The sequence below is a fragment of the Strongylocentrotus purpuratus genome, unplaced genomic scaffold (genome assembly GCF_000002235.5).
Source record: "Strongylocentrotus purpuratus isolate Spur 01 unplaced genomic scaffold, Spur_5.0 spur5_scaffold_18, whole genome shotgun sequence".
Classification (NCBI taxonomy): domain Eukaryota; kingdom Metazoa; phylum Echinodermata; class Echinoidea; order Camarodonta; family Strongylocentrotidae; genus Strongylocentrotus; species Strongylocentrotus purpuratus.
The window spans coordinates 4,652,355-4,665,445 of NW_022145603.1; the positions used below are offsets into that span (position 1 = coordinate 4,652,355).

At 38.3% G+C, this 13,091-nt stretch overlaps 1 protein-coding gene across 1 annotated transcript; it reads left to right on the forward strand.

Moving 5' to 3' along the window:
- Positions 1 to 330: 330 nt before the first annotated feature.
- Positions 331 to 12,803, forward strand: LOC576968 (autophagy-related protein 13). The gene is made up of 13 exons (XM_030989081.1): positions 331 to 363; positions 1,235 to 1,422; positions 1,989 to 2,069; positions 2,620 to 2,739; positions 3,955 to 4,186; positions 5,846 to 5,942; positions 6,686 to 6,799; positions 7,604 to 7,771; positions 8,486 to 8,561; positions 9,965 to 10,060; positions 10,443 to 10,559; positions 11,789 to 11,905; positions 12,636 to 12,803. The coding sequence occupies exons 2-13, from the start codon at positions 1,324 to 1,326 to the stop codon at positions 12,735 to 12,737; spliced, it is 1,419 nt and encodes a 472-aa protein (XP_030844941.1). The 5' UTR covers positions 331 to 363; positions 1,235 to 1,323; the 3' UTR covers positions 12,738 to 12,803.
- Positions 12,804 to 13,091: the final 288 nt, after the last annotated feature.

Sequence of the window (13,091 nt, forward strand, 5' to 3'; positions counted from 1 at the left end):
ACAGCAAATGTGTCTGGATCCGACACTTTTTAAAACAGAACCAGATAAATAATCATAAGAGTTTTTAAAAAGGCAAAAAGAACATTGATTGGGCCGAGTTGGCTCGGTTCATGGCTCGAATAAACGGTCGGCCGTGCTGCTACGCTGGAATGACGTGTGAGTACACTACTCGACTCGATTCGTACTCGACTCGACTCGGCTCGACTGTAAACAATAACATAACATGATCAGAAGATGATAATGTGTACACGCAAGCTCCATTGCAATGAACTAGAAGTTCTGACAAAACACGATAAGTGACGACCATTTTGCCAATTCTAGTTGTGCATGTTGTACCATAGCCTAAGGAAGGCCATTAAACCGGTGAGTTGCAAATTGCAAATGTGGTTCTCCAGTGAGTCTGCACTCTCGAGCTCTCTGGCATGTTGGTTATTGTCTAGGCTAACTTTAGAGTTCTAACTTTTAGATCTAACAGTTAGTCTATGTGTGTGATAATGATATGCAGATTGTATTTGCAAGGCTGTCAACTTTGCATAATTGGGGAGCTTTCATTTGGAGGGATTTTTTCTTCAGACGAACCAGCGTACCAATTCGGATGATAGCAGTGGCAAGTTTTGCAAGAGGGGTGTTTTAAACTTTTCATTTTAGACTTCACGTTTGGCGGGAGGGTTTTTCATAAACCGGGAGAACGGGAGGAAGAGCGTTGTGGCGGGAGTCTCTGAGCTCCCGCTATCGCTATGTGCTGGTGGGCCGGCGGGAGAATGAGCGTGGTGGCGTGAGACTCCCTCCAAATGCGAGAGGGTTGACAGCCCTGGATATGTGATGTGCATGTGCCAGTATTATGCAATGTATTTTAATGGGATTTTACCATGCATCCAACAGACCGGCCGAAAACTGCCACCGGCCGAAAACTCCCTCCTGTACTCGGCGCTTGTTCAAAAACCTATCCAAAATTTGACCCGTAACTCCGGATTTGAGATACCCTACTAAAACATACCCAAAATGAAGTAAATATTCATTAAATGTCCAAATAAAGATCATGAGTTAAAGGTCGTTATGTTTATTACCTGTTTCGTGTCAACTTTCTTGTTATTTTTGGAGTATTTTTTCGGATAATGTTGATATTAGTATAGACACTTTTTCACAGGTTTCATGGCAAACCGCTGCACAATACTATATCGATGGTGGGTTGTATTTTTATTTCTCTCTTTTTCCTTCTTGCTTTATCTCTCAGAAGAAAAAAAGAATCAAGGTGATCAACAGAGCAGTGTGGAGATTGAAAGTACTGAACATTGGCAATCATCACTACTTACATGATCAGGGATGATGGGGCGAGCGATGGATGGACAGCAGCCGTCTCATGGAATCACAGAGAAAGAAGAGAGAGATCTCAGGAAATTCACCAAGTTTCTTGCTTTGAAGGTGAGTTTATTATCGGTACTCCCCAGGGAGTGGAGCATGTGCACTATCATGTGCTGATTAGCAATAGAATCCCATTTCCATAGACTTAAAGTGTACCAATTACCAACAAATATTTTGTTTTGTATGTTAGTAGTTTCATAATGCTACTACTATATTCAAAATAGGATCTTGAAATATTTCTTTTGAAAAGAGTATATTGAAAGTTTTAATACACTCTCAATTAGTATTAAAGCGTCATGTGAGTAGACTACTCATTGCATCTGTACAATGCGCCCACATGAAACAGGGCTCACATGAAACCCTACTCCGACTTGGGTTCTGTGTGTGCAGTCTTTCTTTCTTTTCTTCAAACTTCTCATCTACATGTATTAGCTCACAGAATGCATTGTTATTTTGGATGATTTTATAACAATCTATTTGTACACAATTTAAAAAAAAAAAAAATAATTTGTAATTTTAGGTAATTATATAGTGCACTTCTATACTGTAGCAACTTGGTTTCCATACAATGTACTAGGCAAGCAGATACATTGAATTGGATTATCCTATCTTTGTAAATTTTTCAGGCAATACAGGTGATTGTACAATCAAGGACAGGAGAGAAAACAAATACAAGATCTAAATCTAATACCGATGGTACAGACTGGGTAAGTAATATATCTTATACATAATCACTCCCCCAAAACAGACCTTGAAAACTGATATGAAGGATTTCAGCGTCTCTCTGCTATTCACTCCCCAGCACGTATCCATAAGGATAGTTGCGCTGAGCTGGGGCAAGCAAAATGTTTTGTATCATGATTGATAAACCTCATATTGTGATATGTAGTACTTGTAAATCTTCATTTAAAATTATATCGTCTGTTTAGTGTTTGGAGCCGGAATGACGTTACTTGTGTAAAACTAAATGAGTTATATCGTTCTGGCTTTGAAGAGACGCTATATGTTTAACTTCCTAGAGATTTCATTTATAATATTCTCAGAATTCCTATGCATAACTTGTTGTCCCCATTTTAAAAAAAGAGAATTCTACTGATATGTAGTGGAATTCCCTTTCAACAAAATGCGGTTTCCTTGGGATCCAGATAGTGATTCAATGAAGAATCAAATCAAATCTGTATGTAGCATATACCCTATAGGAGAGCATTCTAAAGCCAGAACTGTTGTATTTATGTCACTATTTTTTTCCAATTTCAGTTCAATCTTGCCATTCCGGAGAAGGCCACAGTCAAGTCACATGCCAAGAAACTTCTCATGACGGACATACCGAGGGCGGGCTACCCTCTCAATGTAGAGATCACTCTGGAAACAGCAGAGGTAAGCTCCATTGTACAGTCAAACTTCTTTAGCAACCACCTGTACAGAGTGAGTCAGAAAAAATGTCCCACTTTTAAAAATGTCCCTCACCCAGTAACTTGGCGCAAGTGAGATCTGGCAGTCTTGTAAAGATTGTCTGATGTTCAGTCATGCATGCAGAGATTGTACTGGGAGGATAACTTTATCAAGACATATCATGAAACCCATGATTGAATATTCATACTTCAGACAATACAACTTTTAAAAAGTGGGACAATTCTTCTGACTACCTCTGTATAGAAAGACCATTCCCCCCCCCCCCCTTGAATATGGTTTCTCATTGAAACTTGTGCTAAAGCCAGGAGCCTGTACAGAAAGACCACCTGCATATATAGACCACTATTCATGTTTCCCTTGAGGGGTCTTTATAGACAGGTGTCATTGTATCTCAAAACTTTAAAGCCCTGGCTACTTGCTCCCCCTATATAGAAAACTTCCACAATCGGTGCCTGTTGGTCCCCCGTGATCCTCTTTTTCGTATGTTAGTTGAGAGCTGAGTTAATGAGATAGCCACCTGTCAGTGACCTTGCTGTGTGGTCTAATCCCTTCTGGCCCAGTAGTATTGATGGTCTTTAATGTGTGTGTGTACATAGTTATGCTCTGCAGCACAAATTATATGAACACACACTGTAAAATCTCATTATTAAAGTCTTCCCTGGACCCAACTCCATACCTACCCTCAACCCTGTAGCTGTGATAAAATAAAAAAAAAACATATAAAGTGTTTTCAGAGCATATGCAGTTAAGAACTAAATTATTCATACCCTTACAATCTTTTGTATTTTGGTGAAATATGATATATCGAAGCGAGTGCTGTGCAGTATGGCGGCCATCCAACACTCGCTGCGAAAGACGGAAACAAATTTCATGGAAAACTGATGTCTTGTGATTACCTGAAAATCAATATTTAGCAACTTTGTGTGAGTAAAATCACCAAGAATTTCATCCGCGCAGTGTTGGCATGCCATTTTGTTAAGACTCACATCGCCGCATAGGAAATTACTGATTTTGAGCCTTGTGCTTACTGATTTTCTGTTCTTCAGTTTGGCAAATCTGGGTATGAATAATTTACTTGTTAACTGTATATTTAGATCACAGTAGCGTAGGCAAGATATCTATTTTCCGGTGTAAACATGAAATTATTTCTGATTCTTTGTCCTCAATTATTTCCTGCAGGGAGATAAGATGGTTCTGGAGTCGTGGAGCCTGGCTGTTAACGATACCGTTGACCCTAACACCAAGGTCCACTACACGGTGTATAACCGTATGGGTCTCCTGCTCAAGTCTCTCATCTGTGTGTCCAGAGTGACACCAGCATACAGGATAGCTAGAAGACAGGGTACAGGAGACTACAGGATACTGTCAAGGGTCTTCTTTGGAGAGACCAAGCTCTCTTTGCTTGGAGAAGGTAAGCGCAGAGGGCATCAACAGAGCTGCCAACCATTGCGTTTTTCCTGGAATTAATCTGTTTTTTTCCTGAAAATTACAGTAGTACTTTTTCTATTTTCGTTTTTTGGCCCATTCCGCACGTCAACCAAGTGCCCTAAAATGTTGATCACTACTTCAATGGATCTACAGAAGAATGATGAAAATATCCTGGAAACAAATGAAAATCAACAAAGAGATATTGCACATGGCAGGGCGTAAACAAATTGCACTAGTAGGATTAGTTAAGGAGAGAAAAATCAAATACTTTGGTCACATTAAAAGGCACCAAAGCCTCTAGGATGTATTGGATGGAAGAGTGGAAGGGAGTAGACCTAGAAGGAGACCCAGAATCAACCGGGAAGAGAATATCAAGAACTGGAGTGGACTAAAATTTCAAGAGTGCACCAGAATGGCAGAAGATAGAGTGAAATGGAGAGATGTTGCAATCAACCTCCGAACTGGGAGAAGATACTGAGATAGATAGATAGACTTCAATAGAAAAATTAAATAGAGATTTGTGAAGATTTATGATTTTTTGCCATTATGGTTCCTTTTTCTGTTTGCACAAGGTTGGCAGCTCTGCATCATTCATGTATAGAAGTGCATTAACTCTTGTGTTGGATAATATGAATTAAAAGCTGCCCTTCTAGCTCCAAACAGATGATGAACATAGCAATATATACCCTATTACATGACAAATACTCAACTATCTCATTGAATAGAATAATCCTAATGAAATTTGGATGTTTAGGTAATACAGTTTTCCCAATTTTACATTAATTAAGCTGTTTACTTTATTATTCCATTTAGTAACATTGTTCTCATTTTTTAAAATCTGTATAAATGCAGTATATTTGTATCATTGTCCCTCTATTTAACTTGATTTGATGTGTATATGTATGTATATTGTTACGAATTTAGATATGTCTGTATCATGTGCTCAGTTCATTATTATTTCGCTATAATATTATTGCTTGCTGTGCAAGTCAAACTTGTCCTTCGGTAGATTTACGACGTTGTTTTTCGTCCTCGAGTAATTCTTGCAGTTCGATTGCGTAAGCCCAGGGCCACGCTCGTCTAGAGAATCTGTCCTCGTCTTACGTAACGGCAAGGACAGATACTCAGTCGCGTGCGGCCTCCGACTGACCCCGAGCGGAGGCCAGACTTTGTCCTCAGTTTGAGGACAGACTCTGCCCTTTAGCTCGAGGTCGGGTTGTGTCCTTGCTGCTACAAAACAGCTCCCTATATAAAGCCAGGGATTCTAAAATCGAGAGACTTCTGACGGACTTCTTGAGACTTCTCCTCGTACTCCTTTCTGCCGTTTTCGTAATTCACTGAACCTGACTGTATACCAAGTGGTCATTATTTGAAGTAATAAACATCGAATGGAACTGAAACTCACGAATACTCCATTTCTTCTGTTGAATTTATATTGCATACACGCATGAGCTCGAGTGAGAGAGATATTGAGCGAGAACTGAACGAGAGCAGTCTGAATTAAACACTTGTAATCAAATTTCGTTACAATATATATTTTGTTTGTGTTCTACAGACACTCTGAAGAAATAACCATAGTGAAACAAAAAAAAAAATTAAAAATAAAACAAAATTTCTTTGTCTATTTGTTTTCCATGTGAAGACTTCAGCTCAGTGCAAGTTGGTAGCGTCCCCACTCCTGTCGGTACCGTCATACTAAACGTTGCTTACAGGACAAAACTTACTATATCAACATCCAGGTGAGAAAATAGTCATTAGATTTAGGTGGTATAAGTTTGGTCTACAACCAGTTCGTGTAATACCTGATTGGTCTATTCCCATATGGTCTACACAAAGCCTGTCTATTATCCACATGGTCTCATAATCATTTTGTCTACTTATCATTTGGTTTAGTGATCGTTTAGGTTAAAAGTTATTTGGTCTAATCTCCAATAAGTCTTGGGCTATCGCTCATTTAGTCTAATTTCTCGTTGGTCTAATTCCCAGTTTGTCCAATGCTTGATTTCTCTACTATCTATATGATGTAATAATCATTTAGTCATTAATGATAACCATCCTCATATAGACTATACAGGAATAGACTAATTGGTTAGTAGATGGACTGGTTGTATACTCAATGGCAATTCACCGTATGAACTAATAAATTGTACATATCACTTCTTATATATGTTAACATTTTTTTTCTTTATATCTGTACATTTGTCTGTGGAACAGATATCTCAAGAATGGCGATTGCATTTTCTTTCAGAGTTGGCGCAATGGTAGACCCTATTAAATACAAGACACACACAAAATGTCAAGGTTATATTCATAATGTGATGTCATCTAGTCACCATTTTGTGAATTTTGCAATATCTTTAATATCTCTGTAACCAAATGACATATCAATTTGACAGGGTTAGAACATAAATTACAAATTTGATTTGAGTGAGGACTTCCCCTTCAAAGACCATAGTAAGACCAAGATTTCCTTGAATTGCAGACACATCTCGAGGGTGAGAGCACCTGTCCCCCTGAAGGAGGATCATTATAGTACCAGTCCATCTCATAAAGGTCCAGGACCTGGTTTGCCCGTAGGAACCAAACCAAGTATCGGGTGAGATAAAAAATCACTTCTAATTGAATTTCTCTGAGGTTATAGTAATGCTGGTTGTGATGGTGATGTAAGTGAAAGTGATGATGGTGGTGATGGTAGTGGTGGTAGTGGTGTATGACCATGATGATGATGATGATGATGATGATGATGGTGGTGGTGGTGGTGGTGGTGGTGGTGGTGGTGGTGGTGATGGTGGTGGTGGTGGTGGTGGTGGTGGTGGTGGTGGTGGTGGTGGTGGTGGTGGTGGTGGTGGTGGTGGTGATGGTGGTGGTGGTGGTGGTGGTGGTGGTGGTGATGATGATGGTGGTGGTGGTGGTGGTGGTGGTGGTGGTGGTGGTGGTGGTGGTGGTGGTGGTGATGATGATGATGATGATGATGATGATGGTGGTGGTGGTGGTGGTGGTGGTGGTGGTGATGGTGGTGGTGATGATGATGATGATGATGATGATGATGATGATAATGGGTGTGAAGATGATTGTGATGATGGTAATACAAAATCATTTCAATTGAGATTACTCTTGGCTGCAGTAGTATTGGCATTAGTTCTTGCTTGTAGTGATGATGATTACGGTGATCTTCTTTGAAGTCATTTATCAGGCATTAATTTCCAGAGAAAAAAAATATATTTATTTTTCGGGGGCTACTTTTCAAGCTTGCCTGCATGAAAATAACATTCTAACAAATTTTTTGCATTATACTCTATGCAAATTTACAGGAGCTCTTTTCTGATTTTCGGGGGCTCTTTTAGGCATTTGAGGGCTAATTCACTGTTATTTTCTATTCACTATCTTTCTTCTTTTGTAGTATTGAAGACTCCAACACAACCCTTGATAGTTCACAGGATTACATTGTCGGCTCCTTCTCGACCTCTCCTCCTGATAACTATGCCTTCCCATCCAGAGGAGATCAGGCCACGCCTAGCCCTGTCAGGGGGAGGGGTGCATCAGAAGACAGACTGACCAAACCACCTAGGTAACGTAATCAATCCATTAGTATTAGATCAAATGTGGCAACTCAGTGATGTACTATTTAAGGACCTCTTCCATGCATTCTGTACTTCAAAGAGATCCAAAATTAAATTTCTAATATTTCTGAAGAAAATATCAAATGATACATGTATGCAAGAAATATTTAAATATTTAAAATATTTTTGTGTGAGAAGTTGTTTTAAATCAATATGTTTATCAAATTTGAGGCAAAAGTCATGGGGGGGTGTTTCATAAAGCTGTGTGTAAAGTTACGCATGATTTTACGAATGAATTGAATATGAAGAGCTGAATGGGATGCTCAAATCCTTTTAATTGCAAATAAGTTGAAATATGCTGATGATTAACCTCATCATTATAAATAAAAACACTTTAATACAAAATGTATATTTGGCTACAATTTAATTGAGATTATGGGAAATACAGTCACACTTTGTTAAAATATCAGGAAAACTTTAGGCATCCCATTTGGCTCTTCATATTCAAATCATTTGTAAAGTTATTCGTAACTTTACGCACATTTTTATGACCCCCCCCCCCCCCCCCCCCCCTGAGCTCACAATTTGAGTTCCTATTTGCCAAAGAGTGTTGCTCCCAGAACCCCCTGCACAGGGTTCCTCTTTTTCTAGATTTTCTCAGTCTTATGCCTGCATTCTAACCCCCTTTTTATTTGTTTGTGTATGTCCTTCTCTTTCTACAGTTCATCTACACCAGGTGGCTTTGACTTACCGGGGAGGCTTGGACCCTTTGCAAGTCCAAAGAATGTAGCAGGCTCGGTGAGTTTGACTTGTACTTTCTAACTGCAATTGAAACGCAGATTTGAAATCCGCCTTCCCCATTAGTGCCTCACGTCCTATTGTAAAAACAAGAATAACAGCCTCATCTAACCAAGTATATGGCACATGATCTGAATTAATGAATTGATTGACCGAGGAACCGTGAGGTGCCGAAAGATGTTCAATAAGGCAAAGCTCGCCACGGGTAGGTTTTTGGGACGAGTCTGATAGGGGAGCCATGAACATTCACAAAGGGTGGCGACTGATAAAAGATGCAAAATTATCTCCTGATCAGAGATTAAAGAAATTAAAGAATCTGCAAACATAGTTTGCAGATCATCTGCAAACTATGTTGGCTTTCATAAAAGCCACAGATAGATACCAATCATTATAGAATTTTATACAACACCTACGTGGATCCTTGTCATTTGATTGGAGGATTGTCGGTCGTGCATTTTTGGTTATATGCGCCATGCATTTTTGGTTATATGCAGACTGCGTACCTCTCAGCCGTGCGCGTGCGTATCCCTGCATGTATCTGACGCGAAGGCAATCTGAATGTAATCGAGAAGGCTTGACTCCAACTTTAATTTATCTTTGATATAAGGAGTAAAGCATAATTTGTTGATTAACGTTCTATTAGATCTTCTTCGATGTTGTATAAAACAAATAATGAATGTTTTTCATTCGTTCAATGGTGCGTATATTTTCATTCGTTGAAAGATTAACGTTAATTCTATTCAACTCGGCTGACGCCTCGTTGAATAGACGCCTCGTTGAATAGAATTAACGTTAATCTTTCAACTCATGAAAATATTCGCACTATTGAACTCATAACCATTCATTATTTGTATAATACATGTATATAGGGGTAAACGCCCAAGTTTATTTTGTTGTTATTCGCTTTCTCTCTCTTTTGGAGAGGAAGAGAAGGAAAAGTATAGTTTAGCACTGTACAGTTAACCTCTATTATTAATAAAATACTTGCCCCCTGTTCATGGTCGACACCTAAATTATTGCCCTCACCATCAAATGAACGGAAGCTGTGGTACCCACTGAATCAATATTCGAGCCAGAGGAAAAGAAACAGCGCCATCTAATCATCACTGATGAATAACTCGAAAAGCAGTATAGCCAGGCAGAAATAATCATTTTAGATTTGGCAGGCTTAAAACCCAACAAAATTGAAGCTCATTTCTTTCTCAATTTCTGCTATCAAGATGTTGTTTTGCATTCAAGATTCAAGATAATTTATTGTCATGTAAAAAATACATAAAATTTGCCTTCTGACATTTATAGGTGCTTTACATGTATATAGATATATAAATGCAGACAAAATAATTAAATTTCAACATAACATTTAACAATCATCACATGCATGTTTTGTATTGTCTTATGTTCAGGAAAGTCTCATCTCTGATGACATCCCTTTCGGCTCCTTGCTTCAAGAGGTTGGGGGTAGCATGGCCGATAAATTCATCGTGACAGGGAATGAAGATGTGAGTGTGTTTGTATGCTATCCGATTGGTAATGTTTAGTTATTCAAACAACAACAACAACAATAATAATTATGAAAATACTACTTCTGCTGCTACTACTACTAGTATAGACCTACTAGTGATATGAATAGTGATAATAATAATGATGATAATAATATTAATGATGATGATGATGATGGTGATGATGACGATGATGATGGTAATTATAATAGTAATAATGACAATAATAATAATAATTATTTTAAAAATTTATTTTTAAAAAAAGGATGATGATGTAAATGAAATTTTCATTTAGTTTATGAAAACCAATTCTTTATGTGCTCTACAATCTTTCTTGGATTTACAATCACGCAATAATTTTTGTTCTCCTTTGATTAAATAGCAACCGAGTGCTCAAGAGGGTGCAGACCAACCAGACTGGACAGGCTTGGATCTATCACAGCACTCTAACAAATCAAGCTTGCCGTCTGATAGTGATGACTTTGTCATGGTTGATCTGGTAAGATCTCAATGTTCTTTATAATAATAATAATAATATTCCGCTTTTATATAGCGCTTAATACACCAACAATGTCTCCAAGTGCTTTACAGATATATTATTAGCCCGGTCATCGGGTTCAGGCTTGCCAGCACACAAAGTATCACATTCTCCACTCCCTGGGGAGCATTCCAGCCAGGCATCATTTTACAGACACTTTCAATGCTGAGCAAACTCACATTCTACCGGGTACCCATTTAACATATTTCAATAGGTTTGCATGGTGAGGTAGATGAGCCAGGAAAACTTATAAGGAATGAGAGATGTGTTATTTCTTAAAAGAACCTCTATAATTCTTTTATGGTTATAGTTCTGACAAGAACGTGAATATCTTTTGAAGAAAGAGATTGTCTCGGTTATCATATTAAGATATTTTGATAATTTGGCTGACGTTCGGTAGGTTCTTAAGTTATCATCAGTCGAGAGCCAGAACAGCATTAACTCATATCAATGGAACAGATTTCATGCCCTTCTAGTTCCCAAAAAAGGATGATTATCTGCAGACATGTGCAATGCTATGCATATATTCCACCAATTTTTCTTCAGGTGACTGAGTATCGAAAAATATTTTTTGGGTGGGGGAAAAAGGGATTGATTTATATTCATTTCTTGGTGACAACGTTCCTGTATCACATCCAAAATGAATATTCACCTGTAACAGTCTTGATGTCTAGATTTCAGACATCTTCCTCAGATGTGAATTGGCAGACTGAAGTAAGCCACCAATTTTCTAATTGCCAGTGTTTGCTGTTTTGAGGATAGCTGCGTCGTACATGTCATATATATGTCATATTCATTTCTTGTCTTATCAGATAGACATCAGTGAGCTGCAAAATCAAGATCCGCATTCATTTTATGACATGTGCTTAGCTTAGGGATTATGGTGCAAAAACAACAACTTAATATCATGTAGTTTTCTGTTAAAGCCACAAAAATGGCGCACTCATTGGTTTGTGTGGTTATGAGGCTGCATTCCAACATTTGCTCCCGACGTAGTTTCATAAATCATTCAAAATAAGTTTTAACAAATAGCACACAAATCAGTTGATTACTTACATACATTGTATCCCCATTTTTGTTATTTAGTTCAGCTCTTATTACCATGTTCTACATAACAATTAGAACATAAGTAACATTATTTGAATGCAAATTTATTTGCATATATACCTTTTCGTTGTTTTTCATTGTAGAACCCCGCTTTTGCCAAGCAAGACACTAGCAGTGACCTAGTAGCTTTCTGCTGTCAGTTTCAACAAGCTCCGCCTCTAGAACTCTTTGACCACCAACCCACTCTAGGAGAAACACTGGTAAAAATGAAATTCTTTCTTCCTGTCTTTCTATCTTTATATATATGTCTTTCTGTTTTTCTTTTCATCTTTCTTTCTTTCCTTCTTTTTTTTTCTTTCTTCCCGTCTTTTTTTCTTTCTTTCACTGTCTTTCTTTCTTTCTTACTTTTTTCTTTTTTTCTTAAAAAAAAAGTATATTGGTCTATATCTCTTACAGCTTTAGATTTATGGTGGAGACATGGAGCTGGTAAGTCAACCTCTGATGGGGAGTTCATTCAATCTCTTTAAACCATGCAGTTTGCTTGTTGAAGTTAATGGCTCAACTTTGATCTATACCGTGTTATGTCCTGATCTTATGTTTAAAGATAAAGTTGAGTTCTGGTCATAGGATTGCATCGTGAAAGAGACAGTTTGAATTTGATTAGGAAAAGTTGATCATGTAGCATTTAAGTATTGGTGTGTACTGCAAGGTTCTGGAGTCAAGAAATCTGGCCCAGTCTTGGTAAATTAACAAGTACTGTACACATAAACATGTATAAGGGACTACACAAACATGTGGCATAAAAATCAGGCCTAATTTTTTAATTGTTACTTGTCTCATTTAGAATTTGGAGAGCAATGCTTTGAAGGGAACATTTTTTACTGATGTTCTTCCACACTTGCATAATAACAGGGATAACTCTCAAAAAGTATTGTCCACTTCTCCTTAGAACTCAACCTTCTTTTTAAATATTCCTGATTGTTCTTACAGAGTAAGCTTCCAGAAAGGCTAGCGCAGTTCAAGGAAAATGAATCCGAGTTTGATGCCTTTGTGGCCAGTCTCCAAAGGGATGTTGATGAATACAGTGACTAAGAGCTGAGATGAAATCATTATCGCCATCAGTTTCATCATGACGTCATTATCCTCTGCCTCCTCCTCCTCCTCATCATATCATAATTACTATTATTATCATCATCATCCTCATAACCATCATCATCCTCATCATCATCATCATCCTCATCATCCTCATTACCGTCATCCTCATCACCACCATCATCATCCTCACCATCATCATCCTCATCGTCCTCATCACACAAAGAAACTGCCATCACTGCCACCGTTACCGAGGAGAACATGCTGTCTATCTGATCAGCTAGGAGGGACGTTGATTAGAGCAGTGACTGAGAGCTGAGGTACGATGCCCCAGTCACAGGATTGCCACCAGGG

Excerpts from the sequence above, each read along its gene's own strand:
- LOC576968 (XM_030989081.1), top strand. The coding sequence starts at position 1,324 with ATGATGGGGCGAGCGATGGATGGACAGCAGCCGTCTCATGGAATCACA. Across the intron at positions 2,070-2,619 it reads ATACCGATGGTACAGACTGG|TTCAATCTTGCCATTCCGGA; the intron begins GTAAGTAATATA and ends TTCCAATTTCAG. Across the intron at positions 10,061-10,442 it reads TCGTGACAGGGAATGAAGAT|CAACCGAGTGCTCAAGAGGG; the intron begins GTGAGTGTGTTT and ends TTGATTAAATAG.